Source organism: Castor canadensis, chromosome 7 (assembly GCF_047511655.1).
Source record: "Castor canadensis chromosome 7, mCasCan1.hap1v2, whole genome shotgun sequence".
In the NCBI taxonomy this organism is placed as follows: Eukaryota; Metazoa; Chordata; class Mammalia; order Rodentia; family Castoridae; genus Castor; species Castor canadensis.
Genome location: NC_133392.1, coordinates 91364828 through 91383957, shown reverse-complemented (window position 1 = coordinate 91383957; position 19130 = coordinate 91364828). Strand labels below are relative to the sequence as shown.

At 35.0% G+C, this 19130-nt stretch overlaps 1 protein-coding gene across 6 annotated transcripts in view; it reads left to right on the top strand.

The window, feature by feature from the left end:
* Nucleotides 1-19130, top strand: part of Spata1 (spermatogenesis associated 1) — a 104019-nt gene that overhangs the window by 10437 nt on the left and 74452 nt on the right. For all 6 annotated transcript variants that reach the window (XR_012449835.1, XM_074079584.1, XM_074079583.1 and 3 more), the window contains exons 2-7: nucleotides 1277-1383; nucleotides 3553-3670; nucleotides 7017-7070; nucleotides 7164-7392; nucleotides 12085-12196; nucleotides 13665-13722. Coding sequence is in view for 5 of the 6 variants with exons in the window: in XM_074079584.1 (XP_073935685.1) it covers nucleotides 1277-1383; nucleotides 3553-3670; nucleotides 7017-7070; nucleotides 7164-7392; nucleotides 12085-12196; nucleotides 13665-13722 (678 nt within the window). In the remaining variant the exon portion in view is untranslated. The remainder of the gene's footprint in view (nucleotides 1-1276; nucleotides 1384-3552; nucleotides 3671-7016; nucleotides 7071-7163; nucleotides 7393-12084; nucleotides 12197-13664; nucleotides 13723-19130) is intronic.

Here is a 19130-nt window from a genome sequence, read left to right as displayed (position 1 = left end):
ACTAATTTTTTTATGGTAGTGGGATTTGAACTTCAGGGCTTCATGCTTACTAGGCATACACTCTACTTCTGGTGCCACTGCCCTCAGCCCTCTGATTTCTTAAGGCTTTGTGATTACTTAGTAGTTTAGCTAGAGAGTGGTCTTTTTAATGCTCTGCTGTTCAAAATGCAGCATATGGCCAACATTTAAATGGTAGGTTAGTATTTCATCATCAGAAGTATAGAAGTTATTTATTTGGTTTATAAAACAACTTATGCAAAACCTACAGTTCAAGAACTGCAATTTTCCTCTAAAAATTGCTAATTTTACTAATAGTAGGTCATATTCAAACTTTTAAAGTTTTCTCACTTAATGTTGCAGTTAATATGACCATTTAAATCCTTTGACTTTATTTATTTATTTATTTATTTATTTATTTATTTATTTATTTTGGCATGTGAATTGTATATTTGTGAGTGATAGCTTATTAAGGCTGTTTTTTTTTAATTTTTTTTTTCATTTTTCTTTTATTATTCATATGTGCATGCAAGGATTGGTTCATTTCTCCCCACTGCCCCCACCCCCTCCCTTACAAATCCTTTGACTTTAAATGTTCAGTGGTTATCAACCTTCTTTAGTCTAAACAATGAGACTCGCTATGCCATAATTGTTGTTTCTGTGATAGTAACCTAAATATTCTGAATAGAGAGCTTCTAATTAGTCACAACAGAACATTCATAGAAAAGTTGACCATTTGTCAAGCACAGAAGCACTTATAGACAGGCCCTGCAACAAAACCGCCTTCTTTCGGGAATCCTGAGGAACAAATATGTTCCCCCAAACAGGGTATTAACCCTTTTGTAGGTGCTAAGAGTTAATAACCCTTACAACTCCAGAAGGGAGATGATGTTCCAAGGACAGGATTCCATAGGTCACTTCAGTGGAATTGAGAGTATGGGGAAGTGGAGGAGGGATAAAGGTTGGTGAGAAGGAAAGTGGTCTTTACCACCTATGATTTTCACTACAGGCCGTAGAAAGAACACCATTTATCAAGGGTGCTGGGATAATCTAGGAGCCAATTATGTCTATGATATTGTTTTCTACCCCAAGTGCCAAGCAGCCAACAAACGTTTGGTTCTTTATCTTGTTTTTTTATTGTTTTTTGTTTGTGCTTCAGAGAAATGCATATATTCCATATGAATTTCAATTATGTTTATTAAATTTAAAATTCTGTAGGACATCAATTGATTTTTTTTTCCAATTTAGAAATATTTTAACTGATGTTCTTCTTATTCAGTTGGTGGAACTTCATGTTTTTTATGTCCCTGAAGGATCATGGAACTATAAGTTAAATACTATTTCAATAGAAGTTATTAACAAATTTATTTCTGCTGGATTTATAAGGTAAGTATTTTGTGGTCATGTAACAAAGGTACCTGAAAAAAGAGTATTTTTTTCTACAGAGAAATATGTTTTCTGAAATTTAAAAACTAAAGGTAAAAAACATTTGGTCCATGGGATGGATTTATTCCTAATTTAATAAATACTAGTAAGAAATAGTACATATGTGGCTCAAGTGGTAGCACACCTTCCTGGCAAGAGTGAGTTCAAACTCCAGTACTTCCAAAAAGGAAAAAAAAGAAATAGTACTATGTAACAGTTAAATCAAACATTACTATAGGAAAAAATGTCACTTGGCCAGAATACTACCACCCATAAAATGGTGTATGACTTGTGTTTTACTAAGATTATACACAAAAAGAATTAACAGAGAAGTTAGGTGGGCATGGTGGTGCACACCTGTATCCTAGCACTTGGAAGACTGAGACAGAATAGTGAGTTTGAAGTCAGCCTGAGCTACATAGCAAGATCTTGTCTCAAAAAACTGAATTGACAAGAGAAGTTATCTACAGTTAAAAACCTGTTGAAAAGTTATGAATAATAGTTAAAATATCAACAATGCTCTTAAAATTGTTTACAAATATAAACAAATATGTGTATTTTCATATTCATAGAAACACACGATACTACACAATCAGACCACCTGTATTCCTTCTCTCTCTCTCTCTCTCTCTCTCTCTCTCTGTCTCTCCCCTCCCCCTCCCCTTCCCTCCAGTACTGGAGATTGAACTCAGGACCTTATGCTTACTAAATAAGTGCTCTACCACTTGAGCCATACCCTCAGTTCTTTTGCATTTAGTTTGTTTTTCAGATAAGGTCTCACACTAACTTTGCCCAGGGTGCCCTCAGACCTCAATCTTCCTACCTTCACCTCCTGAGTAGCTGGTCTACAGGGGTGTGCCCTCTTACCTGACTTGTTTTTGAGATGGGCGTCTCACTAACTTTTGCCCGGACTGGCCTCCAACCATGATCCTCCTGTCTGTGCCTAGTAGATGGGATTAGAGATATACACCACCATTTTTGCCACTCTCTTGAGTGTACTTCTAAACTTCCCCATCACTTTCTTCTACCTCATCAATCTCCTTTCTGTTCTGGAACATTCCAGAAACAGCCCTACCTCAGGACTTTCTATTCTTTTTTGTCCCTTCCTATATGCTGTCTTATTTCCTTCAGGTATTTACTCAAATGTTACCTTTTTGTGTGTATATTCTCTGATCACTGTATTTTAAATAGCAGGTATAGTTCCCTTTTCTCTGACTTTCTCCCTGTATTACTTGGCAGTATCTTTGAATTACATGTTTTACTGGGTGCTTTGCTAACTTTTCTCTCACTCTAGATTATAAGGTCCATGGGAGTAGAAATTTTTGTTTTGTTGATTACCATATTCCCATCCTTTGGGGTAATTTCTAAACATAATAGATGCTCAGTAAATATTTGTGGACTAAACAGTGGATCAATGAATGAGTTCTCTAATATTTCCTGTAAGATTAGAGAAACAAGAACATAGAAGAAAAACATAAGTGGTGACTTCAAATTTTATACATTGAAGAAAGCAAAGGTATACCTAGCTACTATTGCTAAACATCCAAAACATCTATAGCTAAATCATTCTCTGACATATGACTGAAAGTACATAAATTCTATAGCAAAGTTTTGTTTTAATCATAAAACTTGGAGGTAGATTAGCAAAATAATCATTTTCCTTTTCCATATAAAAAGGATTTTTACAAGTAGTATTCATTTGCATAATTTTAAAAGAGACTTTTTGTTGTTATTGTTAGTACTGAGGTTTAGCATCCTGTTGCTTGAGGCACACCTCTAGCACATTCTGCTTTAGGTTATTTTTCAGATAGGGTCTCTTTCCTCAGGGGCCAACCTCAGACTGTGATCCTCCCTACCTGTGGCCTCTCCAGTAACTGGGATGATGAGGGATTATAGGCATGAGCCACCATGCCCTGCTAAAAGACAGACTTTTAATCATTTATATTGAAAACTACTTACTGAAGACCTGTCAAGTGCCAAGTTCTGTAGACACATAATACATTATGATACATCTGATGCGTTAAATCACTACTTATGTTTGAGATAGATGACTAAAGTAAGTTACTGAATCATTAGTATATCCAAAATCTATTCGCTTTTACATTGTGAGACAACTTCATGATCTTTCAGAGTGTCTCCTCAGCTTACTTTACAAGCCCTAAGGGAGCGCCTTGGTGAGTTTCTTGGTGAAGATGCTGTTGCAGAAAAATTTTTATTTCTGAAATGCATCGGAAATAATTTAGCTGTGGTAAGTTTTCCTAATTTTTTCCTTCTAATTAAAGGAAAGCATACCTTATCAAATTGTATTTCTTAATGTTATGAGATGTGTAATCCATCCAAACTATAATGAAAATGGAGACATCACTAAACACACAGATCATGAAAGATGCATCTCATTGGCATATTATCTGGCACTGAAATAATGTTGTTTAATGTGTGTGTATTTCCTTGAGAAGAAAAGGAAGACATTTCAAGTTTAATCATGTAAGGAATGCATACATTTTTAGTTATTTGCTTTAGCAGTATTAGGACTTGAACTCAGAGCTTTGTACTTTCCAGGCAGGTGCTGTACTACTTGAGCCATGTGCCCAGCCATTTTTGCTTTAGCTATCTTTCAGATGGGGTCTGTGTTTTTTGCCTGGGGCTGGCCTTGGACAATAGTCCTCCTACCTACACCTCCAGCATAGCTGAGATTATAGGCACCAGCCTCCATGCCTGATGTTGATTGAAAATGGGGTCTCACTTACTTTTTTGCCCAGGTGGGCCTCAAAACATAATCTTCCCAACTTCTGCATCTTAAGTAACTGGAATTGCAGTCATGAGCCACCATGCCCAGCCCTATATTTTTTAATTTATATGGTAGTTTTTAAAATGTATTAAATAATTACTTGTGATCTGAAAAAAAAAATTGGGTTTTCATTGCTTGGGCCACAACCCAAAAGTTTGGTGTGAAAATGATATGTCTCCACCATGGTTTTGGTGTCAGATATTATCTGCTTAGCTCTCCTATTGGTAGTTTCCATGATTTAGTGACAGGATTTTCTAAGTAGAGAATGTTATTAACTGAAATCCTGAATCTTAACAAGCCATCAGATCTCAAAGTTTCTGCTCTCTCATTTCTATATTAGGTTTATTTCCTCATCAAGATTTTCCATATTTAAGCTTCTAAAAATGCAGTGTATTTTTATTCCACTCAAGTTAGCATGTCATTATCAGATGCTCATATATGTGATTATTTAGCATCTAATTCCACCATGAATTTTAGCTCCTTGTAGGTTGAGACTTTAATCACCATTGTATTTATAACCAATGCCTGACAAGGTACTTTGCATTTAGAAGTGTTCAATGTTCATCAAATAAATTAAAAAATCAATTGATAATGGAAAAAAATAGGCATTTCCCCCCAAAGTAATACTGTAATTTGCAATATAAGATTCTTGAATTAACAGCTAAATTTGAACAAGTTTTGTCATTGAGGTTCTATTTAATATGATAGAGTATTAATTTACTGATTAAGTTAGTCTTCTTCAAACAGGGAAGAAAAGAAACATAAATTTTTGTTCTTTTCCATGATATGACAATTTTTTTAAATGATATGTCAATTTTAAAGTACCAATGACTGAATTCCAGATTGGAAAGGACCTTAGAGATAGTTTAGGTCAACTTCTAAAATCCTAATATTTTGTTTTATCTTCAACAGGTATTTATGGATGTTTTTCTGTATGTAAAACTAGAACAAAAGAATTGAATATGGATCCTGCTGTTAAAGTGTATTCAGCATAGCAGTGAAGATATGATATATAAAATAAATTAATTAAATATCATCTTATATATTCAGGAAAAAAGAGAGTACTTCCAGCAGGGAAGTGGGGAGGTGGGGAACTTTGAGGAAGAATGGACTCAGGGTCTTAAAAGATAAGTATTTGGTTCTGCATAGATGAAAAGTTTTCAGAGTAGAGAAAATAGAATGAGCACAGAAGTAGAAAAGCAGGTAACTAAGGAAGAGTAGATAATTCTTTTTTCTTATTTATTTATTTGGGGGACAGGGTCTTGCTATGTAGCTCAGACTGGCCTCGAACTCACAATCCTGCCTCAGCCTCCTCAGCAATGAGATAACATACATAAACTTTGAGACAGGAATAGTAGAGTTATAAAATAGGTTGGTAAAGGTCTTGACTGCCACACTAAATGAAGTGTTGGAGTTTTTGAGCAAAAGAGTGATTAGAGCCTTTTGTAAACTTAATTGGGCCTCATTTAAGAAGAATGGATTGATGTAGGAAGAGACTGGAGACAGGAATTCCAGTTAGGTTTTTATAGTGGTTTAGGCAAGAGATAAGGACAGCCCAAAGAATAAGCTGCCTCTGCTACCATTTACTCCTTGGTCCTGCACACTTCAGCTCCAGACATCTTCCTTTGGTCCTCAAATATGCAAATTCAATTCTGATTTATGGTCTTTGCTCTTGCACCTATCTGGCAATCACTCCCCCCCACCCCTGAGTTTTGGGAAGCTAGCTGCTGCTTTCAGAATTCAGGTCTCAGCTAAAGACCTTTTGAATAGGACCTTCCCTGACCATCTAGTTTTCAGATGTTCTTTCTCCAACTTACTCTATTACATTTGCCTATTTTATTCTTATGAAGCAAAATGTAATTTTTTAACTTGAGTGGAATAATAATATACTACATTTAAAAAGTTTAAATATGGAGAATCTTTTTTTTCCTTTTGTTTGTGGTACTGGGGTTAAGCCCTGGGCCTCACAAAGTAGCAGTCTACAATTAGAGCCATGCCCCAGCCCTTTTATTTTATTTTGTTTTGAAATAGGGTCTCCCTAAGTTTGCCAGGTCTGACCTGAAACTCATAATCTTCCTGGCTCCACCTCCCAAGTAGCTGGAGTTACAACCATGGGCTGCCACACCCAGCTTAAGTATAGAAAATCTTGATTAAAGAAATAAACCATATATAGATGTGAGAGAGCAGAAACTTTGAGATCTTAAATGATTTGTTTATTTTAACTTAGTATTTGCTCACCCAAGAGAAATATAAACTCAGAGCAGGGACTTTGTCTTATTTATCATTATATGCTCACCAAGGAGAACTTTATCCGACATAATGTTCCCTCAGTATTTGCTAGCATAAATAAATAACCAATGAACTCTATGGGTTGAGCACATAGGAAATAAAGAAGACAGGTTGGACTCTGAAATCAGATTCCTTGGTTCTGAATTCCAATTTTTGGATCCACTACTTACGCAGTCTTGGGCACGTTACTTAGCTTTTCTTCACCCCAGTCTTCCTCTCTATGAACATTAGTGTCTATCATATGAAATTGTGAGGATTAACTGAGCTAATATATGTAAATGCACATGGGATAGGCCCAGGTATGTGAGCTCATGCAAGTATATACTGATATTTATTATTATTAAATAACATAAATTTCATACAGTGAATAGAAACTGCATTCTGTGGAATCTTGCCATGATTACTAGTTTTTAAATTTGATTTGTATGCAACAGATACATGCCCTCTGCAAAAAAAAGGAAGTAAAAATAATTGGAAAATGTTACAAAAGCTTTAATTTTTTCTTGTTTATTTCTAGGTGAAGAAAAAGCAAGAATCAGAACTGAAACTCGAATCATTTGCTCCTCCATATGTACGACATCTTAAACTTACACTGATTTTAAACTCACACTGCTTTTAATTGTTTCAACTATTCTTATAAAAATAAATTTCCTGTATGTTTTAGGCTCTCCAACCAGAATTATATTTGCTTCCTGTAATGGACCACTTGGGAAACATTTATTCACCATCATCTGTAGTTACTTTAGAGGAGCAGCAGGCTGATAATGATGTTGCTAAGGTTGATGTAACAATCCACAGACCAGTTAGTGTAACTTTGTCAAAGGAAGAACTCGGAAGAGAGCCCAGTTCCTTAGAAAACACTTTGAAAGATCTTAACAAAAGTCAGGAAGAAGGTAATTTTCACTACAATTGAAAAGGCAAAGAGGTTTTAGCAACCATGTCTATGAGCAAATTCTGCTTAAACCTGGCATTACAAATATAGGTATGATAAAAAGAGCTACAATTAAATTTGGGGATTAAAAACAAATTGCCAGGTGGGAGAGAATAAAACAAAGTACTACATTAAAAACAAAATCATAATAGTCATGGTACTTAAATAACATCTACCATTCTACCACCTTTACTTAATTTCATATAAAATTAAAGCTACAGGAAAAGAGAAAGGAAGTGATTTTCCTTGTAAAACCATGGTGTTATTGAGAGACCCAAAGAATCTTATCCTGGAAAGTAGTGTAGAGCCAAGGCAAAATCAGCTTTCATTTGGAAAAGCATATATATTTCAAAGAATTTAAATTTTTTTATTGGATTACACTTACCAGTTTACTAATTATGCAACTCTTTATAAGTGTCAAGTAATTCAAACACTTCAGTCAAAATTAAACTTATAAGGGCGGGGAGCTTGGCTCACATGGTAGACCTCCTGCCTAGCAAGCACAAGGCCCTGAGTTCAAACTCCAGTACCACCAGGAAGAAAAAAACCTGATGAACATAAACAAAGCTGACTATACGCTAAGCATCAATAGAAAAAAAATTAATTGAACTTTTCAGCCATATTACATAAAGAAATAAACTGTTTGCAAGGGAAAAGGAGGTATATTAAATACTTATAAATGAAGTAAGTTCCCATAAACTAATGATGACATCCATTATAGCTGCTAAATATATTATTTCCTAACTAGTTATATTTCTTGTCACCTAAACTTATGCTGTATCTGATGATGTCCCAAATTTATCACCTTTTTAAATCTTAGGCACATTTATATTTATTGTCTATTACTTGACACCAGTGAGATGTTCAGCGAAAATATTTACCTTATTTACCTGGGCCTGTCTCTGCTTTTCATTCATGACAATCACTTAAAGGATAAAGGAGGGTACAATTGAGGTACAACTCAATTGGTAGAGCACTTGCCTAGCGAATATGAGGCCCTGGGTTCAGTCCTCAGTAAGCCCTCCCAAAAAAAAAGACTAAAGCTTTGAGATGTTGGGATATTTATATTTAATGTAAATATTGAGACCATATTGCTTGCTACTCGTTTTCTTCTTGTCACATGTCTTCTATTTTCTTGCCATTTAAGGGGGTTAAGTAGTTGTTTGTGAAACAATTTTTTAGCTTTCTTTTTAAAATTTATTTTTGAATTAGCATAAATTAACAATATAAGGGGATTTCATTGTGTTAATTCTATACATGCATGCAGTGTACTTTGAACAAGTTCACCTCATTCATTATATTCCCATTTCCCTCCTCCTTTTCAAACAGTATTGGAAGGTTTCATTATGCTATCATTTATGATACAACTTTATATTAGTATTGGTTTATTCAGTATAGCTAATTAGTTATACTACATTTAAAAAATTTTAGTGGTTTCTCTAGAGTAAGAGGTCAGAAAATACTGTTTTGTTTTGTTTTTTTATTTTAAGTTATGCCCAATGGTCTGTTTTTTAGAAATAAACTTATTGGAACAGAGCTGGGCTTATCAATTTCATATTATCAATAACTGCATTTGTACTAAAACAACAGTGTTGAGTAATTGTGACAAAGACTTTATGGTCCCACTATCCTGAGATACCTACTTTAAGAACTTGGAGCTGATGGAATGGCTCAAGTGGTAGAGCACCTGCCTAGCAAGCGTGTAGCCCTGAGTTCAAACCCCAGTACTGCCCAAAAAAAAAACAAAACACCAAAATTTGGTGACTCCTACTCTGGGCTATGTATTGTGTACTTTAATTGAAATCTACTTACAAATTATACTTAACTTCGCATGTAAGAACTTTACAGAAGTATACTTCTGTTTCTTCTCTTGTGTTGTTACCAATTTTATTTTTGACAGTTATCTTTTAAAGACATTAAAATAAGGGAAGAGCTGGGTGCTGATGGCTTATGACTGTAATCCTAGCTACTTAAGAGGCTGAGATCCAGAGAATCATTTTTCCAGGCTAGCCCAGACCAAAAAAAGTTTGCAACACCCCATCTTAACCGAAAAAAAGTTATATGTGGTGGCTCATAGTGGTCATTCCAGTTAAGTCTAAAAAAGTAGATCATGGTACAGGCTAGCCTAGGCAAAAACCCAAACCCCATCTCAAAATAACCAGAGCAAAAAAGGGCTGGAAGCTTGGCTGAATTGATAGAGCCCTGTTAGCAGGTGTGAAGCTGTGAGTTAAAACCCCAGTACCAATAAGTAAGTAAATAAATAGAGAAATAACTGTATTTACCTTCATTACCATTTCTTTATGCCTGAAAATTTTCTTGTAAATTTCAAGTAGTGAAGAAGGTGTGCTAAGAGTAAATTCTGTCACCGCTTATTCTTTTCTGGGGAGGCAGTACTGGGTTTGAACTCAGGCTTCATGCTTGGTAGACAGGTGCTCTACCACTTGAGCCACTCTGCCAGCCCTTTTGTGTGTGTGTTGTGTATTTTTGACATAGGGTCTCTTGAACTATTTGCCTGGGCTGACCTCAAACAGTGATCCTCCTAATCTCTGCTTCCCAAGTAGCTAGGATTATAGACGTGAGCCACTGGTGCATGGCAAAAATGTCCTTTTTTTTTTTTTTGTCTTCATTTTTGAAAGATATTTTCACTGAGTATAAACGTCTAGTGACAAGTTTTGTTTGTTGTTTTTTGGTATTCAAAGATATCTCTATATTATTTTCTACCCACATAATTTCAGATGAGAAGACTGCTGTTATTTTTACTTTTGTTTCTTTTTTTTAAGATTTAACTTTTGTTTTCAGCAGCATGATTATAGTGTGCACAGTATTTTATTTTATTTTTTAATTAAGTCCTTAGTAGGGTTCCAGATACTGGGCTCTATGTTTTCTTTTTTTTTTTTAACTATTAATTTTGGAAAATTATTTCCATTATCTTTTTTAATTGAAATTCAGTTCTAGTTGCTGCGCAATATCAACTCTCTGAATGAATTTGAGAAAAATGATTATAAGTTATTGTTATCTCCTGGTTCAGGTGGGAGATTCTATTTGCTTTCTATAAACAGATGCAGAACTATAGTTCTTAAATTTTAATATAGTCAAATTTATCAGCATTTTCTTTTAATGGTTAGTGTCATTTTGTCTCTTTTTTCAGAAACCCTGTTTTATCCCCAAGATCATGAAAATAGGGTCCTGTGTTCCTTGCAAACATTTTATGGTTTGCTTTAATGTTTTATGTTATGTAAACATTTTATGGTTTGGCTCATTAATCTACTAGGAATTATTTCCTTATGTGTTGTGAGGTGTTAATACTTAATTTTTTCCATACATATGTATTACATTTTTTATAAAATATACTACATTCTATTGATGATAGAAATTTCTTAAAAATATTTTTACACAGATTGCCAGATTTCTCTACTGGGTCATGAGACTGTAAAATATCTTTGCTCTAACACTGAGATATTGTCCGTCTCAAAAACTGCCATTTTGACAGAAAAATATGCTCATCCTTTTTGTCTTAAGCATTTTTCTGATTCCTCATGAAGCTGAACATCTTATAATGTTGATTGACTATTTTTGTATCTTTCATATTTGTTTTTATTCATTGCCTGTTTTCTGTTGATATATTCATACTGTAATTTGATGTATAAAATTTTTGTCAGGTCATAAATATTTTTATAGTTCACAAACTAACATTGATTTTTATAATTTTCCAAAATATTTTAGTTTTTATGTCCAAATGTTGTACATTTTTATAGTTATCACTTCCTTTCCTGAGAATCTGTGATACTGTATTTTTCCTCCAAACTTTTTTTGTTTTTGCAAAAGTAAATAGGGATGTGTGTCTGCTTTGTTACGCTGCATGAGTATTACACCTAGAGCAGCAAGCACACCATGCTTTAAGCTGTTACTAGTAATGATGGAGACATGTCCTGTATTCCTGTCAAGATGAACCTGGGAATCTACTAAGTTTTACATTGTTGTTTCTGTTTTGGGGTAGGTGGGGGCATCATATTTTACTGGTTTTTCTAAATGATTCCTGTGGGGGAAATTAACACTGCTATGTTCGTGGATCTTTTTTTATGTGTATAGATCACTTAGAACATTAATGTTAATGTTTAAAGACATCTTCTTATGAGAAGGAATACTGTTTAAATGAAAGGAAATTTTATAAATGAAAATACATGTAAAATAACAAATGACATGCTATGTTTTATACCAGCATTTTCCAGAGAAGGATCCATAGAGCACCGTTTTAAAAGATGCTTTTGCAAAATATCTCTGAAAACAAATTGGAGTAATACCCAACTTATGCCCTTTTGCAGATTCCTGTTGCACATAAGAAGCGAAATCCCATTATAGGAATGGTCTGCATGGGTCGGCAGCGGGGAGGTGTTTCTGTTTAGTATCACTCAGTTCAGTGTTTCCCAAACTTAATTGACCAAAAATTTTCTTTTGACATGAATTAATGTTTCATGAAATTCACTTCAGAAAGTGTTGTTTTATATCTATATGGGAAAGGTCATGCGGATTCTGAAATAACTTTTTAAGATTAGTTTATATAAGACAATATTAGTTTATATAAACAAAATTTTATTTTAGTATTTTCTTAATATTCTGAACTTTATTTGCTATTCTTTATTTGCATGAATATCAGCTGAGGGTAAAGGCTCCCCAAAAGAAAACCAGATGGCAAAAAATCACATTGGAAATTTTGAGTTTCCAGGATCTTTGGAAGATTCAAATGATGATTATAGCAACACAAAAAGGTAATTAATACAGATGCTGATTCCACATATCATAATCTAGACTATAAGAAAAAGAATTTGGGACTGGTGGAGTGGCTAAAGAAATAATAGCACCTGCCTAGCAAGTGTGAGGCCCTGAGTTCAAATCTCAGTGCTGCAAAAAAAGAAAAAAGAGAAAAAGAATTTGGCATCCAGAGTGATGTTTGAACGACTTTTTTTTGTGGTGGGAACTGAACTGAAGGCCTTGCACTTGTGAGGCACGCTCTCTACCATTTCAGTCATGCCCACAGTCCTTTTGCTTTTAGCTTTTTTGTTGCTTTTTTTGTTCAGGTAGGGCCTCAAACCTTTTCCCTGAGCTGGCCTTAGATGGCTATCCTCCTACCTCTGCCTCCCAAATAACTGGAATTTCAGGCATATCCTACCACACCCAGCTTTTTTCTGATAAAGAGTCTCACTAACTTTTGCCTCTTACCTGTTAGAATTACAGGCATGTACCATATTGACCCTAGAAAGACTTTTAATTAGAACAAAGATGAGTGCAATTAGTGATATCTTTCATTAAGATTACCTTGGTAATGTTATATTCTAACATTCCTCTCTAATATAATGAGAGATAACTTACTATTTAAATTTACTTCTGGGGCTGAGGATGTAGCTCAGTGGTTTAGTGCCCCCCAGTACCACAAACAAAATTATTTCTTTTGTAATATTTGTATCATCAGGAATAATCTGATGACAGAAAATTTTCTATCTTTGTTTGCCTTTGTTAGAAATGATTCTTATGCCACTCTTAAATTTTTGGTTGTAAATAAATCAGTATGTTTGAGTATCATATTGGTGTCATTCATTCAAAATTATAGTATTTAGACAACAATTTTGCTTTAGTCTTTTAAAATAAAGACAAGGATTTTACTAAAATATTCACAAAGGAGGTGGAGTGGCTTAAGTGGTAGAGCACTGGCCTAGCAAGCGTGAGGCCCTGAGTTCAAACCTCAGTACCACCAAAAAAATAAAATATTCACAAAGGAACTATGAATAAAATATGTTTCTAAAATTTACAGTTGTTTTACCTTGTCATAGTCATTGGACTGTGATTTTAATTTAGTTGTAATACAATGAATGTGATTTTATTACTTATACTAACTGTAGTATATGTTGATCAGTAATGAGTTTGAAAGAAAATATGATAATAGCCTCAGGCTGACACTTTCTCTTTAAGAGATAAGGCCACTCTGTTGCCTAGGCTGACCCTGAACTCCTGGGCTCAAGTGACCCTTCTGCCTTTGCCTCCTTTGTAGCTGGGACTACAGGTACTTGCCACCTCACCTGGCTTTTGGCTTTTGGGCTAACTCTAAACATTTCTACTATTATTTTTATGTCAATAGATTGTCAAAGAAAACATTAAATGTTTATATTCATACATGACCATAAAAAGTTAATATTGGAATCATATTTTAATATAACTTTCAAATATGTCGTTTCCTTTAAGTCATTTACCTTGGAAAAACAAAGATGATACAACCATCAGTAGAAGACAGGCCAGTGAGGTATGATATTAAAATTTTTGTTTAAATGTTGTATTGCAACATAATATGTATATTGAAATTAAACTGCAGATTAAAATATGTACTTTTCTGGTTATAATACCAGAAATATATTCTAACACCAATATTGTCAACGATAGTCTGATTTTTGTTTCTGATATGAGTGAACAAACAATATGCACAAATAAGAGTGAGGAAAAATTATCTACCAGTAGTACCTTTTTGGATTATCTTCTCAAATGTTACTACTATTTTGGCAGTACTGGGGGTTTTTTTGGGTTTTTTGTTTTTTTGATGGTACTGGGGTTTGAACTCAGGGCCTCATGCTTACTAGGAAGGCACTCTACTGCTTGAGTCATGCCCCTAGCCCTTAGTATCTTAAAGGTACGTTAACCTTAACTGGCAGCTTTAGTAGCTAATTTGTAATTTAATACATTGATACCTCAGCTCTTTACAACAGATTTCTCTAATGTGTTAAGAGAAAGTATAGTAGTGGTTAATTGTTTATTACCAGTTACTAGTTACTAACTTTGTGACTTTGGATATGTCATCTAATTTGAATGGCAATAGTTTAAGGAGTCAATGAACACTATTCAAATCACTAGTTTATTTTCAAGAAATGATGGAGAGACCAAAAAAATTTTTCACTTTCTCACAGAATGAATTTACGAATTGTAAGATGTTAATAATATTTGTTTTAATAATAGCTAACAATAAGCACCTACTACCAGGCACTATTATATTTTACACATGTGACTCATTTTATGTTGGTGTGATGGTTAATCTCGATTATCAATTTGATTGGATTGAGAGACATTCATGAGATGAGTACAGCACATTTCTGGGTATACCTGTGAAGGTATTTATTAGCTAAGGGGGGAAGACCCACTCTGAATGTGGTCTAGGAACCCAAATGGAGAAAAAAAGGTGGGGAGGAGAAAGTCCCCTAGTACAGGCATTCTTGCTCTCTGCTTCCTGGCTGCTTTAAGGGAAGCAATTTTGCTCTACCACACACTCTTGCTGTTATGATGTTCTGCCTCACCAAAATAAATCATTCCTTTTTTAAGTTGATTTTCTTAGGTCTTTGTCACAGCGACAGAAAAACTGACTACCTCAGTAGGCTATGATTATCATTCCCATTATACAGAGGAGGAAACTGAGATACACAGAGGTTCATTAGCTTGCACAGGTCATATGGATTGGTAGGAAGTATTAGAGCTGGGATTAGATCATATTCTTGACCACTATCATAACTGTCTTACTAAATAATAATGGGTCATGACTGGTGGTACATTCCTGTTATCCCAACTACTTGAGAGGCTGAGGCAGGAAGATCTTAGGTGTGAGGCTACCCTGAGCAACTTAGTAAGACCCTGTCTCAAAATACAATTTTAAAAAGAGCTGGAAGTGTAATTAGGTGGTAGGGTACTTACCTAGCATGTGTGAGGCCCTCAGTTCAATCCCCAGTACTGCAGATAATAATAATTATAACTACAACATAGTGACAACTAATTATATGGCATTTTTTGGGCCAATCATTATTCTCAGTGCTTTACATTTATTAAGTCATTTAATACAACTCTTTGAGGAGGTATACTATATCCCTCTTATTAGAGGAAAGACTAAAACACAGAAAAGTTGTGTTAACTTTTCCATAGTTACAATCTTTCATACTCACTTGGCAAAACCCCAATGCTATTAACAAACAACAAACCTCAAATGAGTCTTTAGCTCTGCCAACAAGCATATACTACATTTTTCTGGTCCATTACTACTCTTTGAGGCAACTCTGTCATACCACCTCAATTCCACCTTCTCTTACAATCTCATTGATAATTTTTCTTTGTGGATAAGAAACGATTTGAAAAGAACCATGACAACTCAAAATTTTATGTACAGAGTGAAATGGGGTTTGATGTTCAGGTTTTTTCCTCAGATATCCATTTGTTCCCCCACCACTTGTTAAGACTTTATTTTGCCTGTGGCATTATTCAAAAATCAATTGACTATAGGGTCTCAGATAATTTCTGGGCTCCGTTTCTGCCCCATGATTTTTTTCTATCCTTATTCCAGTACTACATGATTTTCACTACTGAGGCCCTTATCAGAAAGCATAAGATTTTTAAATGAATTGGCATTTTGCTTTCAGCACAGTTCTGATGATGGTTTTAAAGATAGTACCTTTGCTACAGAAAAAGTTATTCAGAGAGACTAAACCTAGCACCATCTCCTTCAGTCTTTCTATTGCACTTAATTTCTTTTATTGCATTCCTTTTGGCTTAAGCCCATGCTGCCACTTAGGCCAGTATTTGAACGGACAGTAAGATATGGAGCTGGGCATGGTGATGCACGTCTGTTAACCCCAGCTACACAGGAGGCAGAGATGGAAGGGTTGCAGTTGAAGCTTGGCCCCCCGGAAAAAAAGCAAGAGATCCTGTCTGAAAAATAAACGAAACCAGAAGGGCATGGTTCAGTGGTAGAGTGTTTGCCTAGCAGTTCATAAGGCCCTGAGTTCAAGTCCAGGTACTGCAAAAAGAAAAAGAAGTTGAGATATGAGTAACAAACTCTTAAAACTGAGAATCTCAGACTGGTTATTACAAAACAATTGTAATAGTTTGCTAATCTGTGTTAGTAGAAATTCAGAGGAATACTATTGGGAATATAAATTCAGACCAGAAATGAAAGAACAGAACTTTAGATTGGCTCATTTTAATGATGGATACACTTATAACTAATTCCAGATTTCATGAACTACTTTCAATAGTTGCAGGTAGTGAAAACAGTTTGCTGAATTGACAAGAACTGGGCCTATATGGGAACTTACACCAACTAAATTTGGAATGCCAGAAGTCTCTTGGTAAAGACAGCAAGATATTCAAAGACTTCAGGGGATAAAAATGACAAGAGATTATACCCTTCACCCCTTTAACCAAACATTGAGGTTAAACATAAAACAGTGTTTGTTTTATGGGCCTAGAGTGAAAATAGGAATGTATTCCCTGAGTTCCTTAGAAATGACAGGATCTGGGTGGCAGAAATCTATCTATTACATTTTACTATATAGTAATAGAAAACTGCTCCAGAGTGATCATAAGTTGATTAAGAAATTCTTGAGAATAGTTAATTGCCATGGTGTCCCTAAGATTAAGTGATCACAGTGTCCTATCCCTCAGACTGAAATGGATAAGCACACCAGTAAGCTCTTGGTCTGTGTCACCAAAAATTAATCTTCGTGTTAGCAAATAGAGTTCTAACTTGAATAACCACATGAATACTCACATTTCCTCATTGAATTGTCATACGTTAGCCAGTGTGCATACCTAGAACCTCTGGAGTGGAGGGGAGGCCAGGTATCATCTAGGAAAGACTCCTGCTACCCAGCCACAAGTAAAAATGGACTATGAATTTCCACCTTTGTCTTCTTTAAAGGGATCAGAGGCCTGTTTTCCAGGGTGACTGTTCAAGGACCAGGAGGCACCCAGACTTTTCAGAATGAGTTCACAGTGGCTTTGAACCAATGCAAACCTTTTGGAACCTGAATACCTTAGATGGAGGTGAAGTTTTAGTTTATGGTGTGCTAAATGGGTTTGCAAATTCTCCCTGCAGGGATTTGCTGGATTTTTGAATGAATATTTTGAAAAGATTTAGCAACTGGCAGAATCCCCAAAAAATGCCTCCCTGACCCATGCAGCATGGGCAATAAGGAATGTTAGATAGAAAGGGCCAAGCAAAATGTGATAGTACTATTTATTCCTTACCAAAGTAATAAAGGGATTTTCAAATTCCTGGAGCAATTGCAGCTATATACAATAAGCAAAACTTGAAAATACTATGGAGTCACATGATTCCTATCTCAGCCACATTTGACTCTTTACTAGAGCAAATTATCATAGCATCATGCTCCTGTTGCACTACTCTGGACTTGGAAAATGTTTTTTTCTCTCCAAATAGCAGGGAAAACTAAAAATACTTTTCTTTCAGCAAATAACAACAGCAGTAGACCTTCATCGTCTTGCCAAAGGGCTGTGTCAATTCTGGTTCTTTGTCATAATCTAGTTCATGTGGAGCTTGACCTTATCATGATACCCTTAGACCTGGCAAGCTGAAAATAGTAAACACTCTAGATACCAATTTATTGAAGTTTCTGGGAATTGCATGGACATGTTGAGGTGTCTCCTTTCAAGTGAGAGCCCAGCTACCATTGAGAATGAGACAAAACACTTGATGGATGCTTTTGGAATTTGGAGAGAATATGCCATATTTGGATGTGCTCTTCTAGTCTTTTTTTTAAACCAAGTAATTTTGAAGACTGGCAACTTTGAGCAGGACCCAAACAAGAATGTTTTCAAGGTGATGCAAGAGGCATTGTAAGCAATTCTGCCACTTGTAGGGGCTTTTGTTATTGTTTTTGTTTTTGTTTTGTGGTACTAGGATTTGAACTCAACCCCACAGTTGCTAGGTAGGTGTTCTGCTACTTGAGCCACACCCCCAGCCCTATGTGTTTTTAACATCCTACTGATCCAGTGATGCTAGATATGTAGTAGATTGGAATGCTGAATGAAATCTTTCTAAGTCCTGACAAGAGAATCACAGCTCAGTTCCCTTGGTTTTGGAACAACAGCAAATTGTTGTTCTACTGCTGATGGTATTGGTATTGTTTCTGCTTTACCTATTATGAACAGTGTACAAAACAAGAGAAGACTATATGTCTGGAATTTTTAGAAATGTCTGTCTATAACTTAATTAAATCATGCCACATTTTTTACAAAATAATTGTACAAATTTATAATCCTACTAGGAATTCAAGAAATTTCCCATTTCTCTACATCCTCAGTAACACATTCTGTCTTTACACTAAAGTTTTCAGCAATCTGGTGGTGTGCTGAGTGCTATTTTACTATGGTTTGATTTTATTTTCCCTAATATCCATGAAGTTGATCATGTGTTTATAATTGATTGACCCAATTTTGATAATTTCTTTTTAAAATTATCTGTTCAGGTATTTCCACTGGGTTGTTTGCAATTTATTTCTAATAAGTAGAAGTTTAAATATATTTTAAAGAAAGTCCTTTGATACTTACCTGTGTTGTAAATAATCTTCTCTTATTTCTGGCTTATCTGTACCCCATTGTTGAATACATGTCAGACTATTCCAAATTCTTAATTTTTTCCACATTCTCTTTCTGTGACTGAGAACTGTATGTTAGAATCTCCTTTTAATAGGGTGCTACTAATTGTCCTTTCATTGCTTGTGGTTTTGGCTGCATGGAAGTTCTTAATGCATAGTTGTTCTTACGTGAACATTACTTCTTTTGCATTATGAAATGTCCTTCTTTGACTCACTTAGTGCTTTTTTGGTCTGAATTTTTCCTTTCTAGGTTTGTATAGCAAACCTGGTTTCTTTTTGTTTG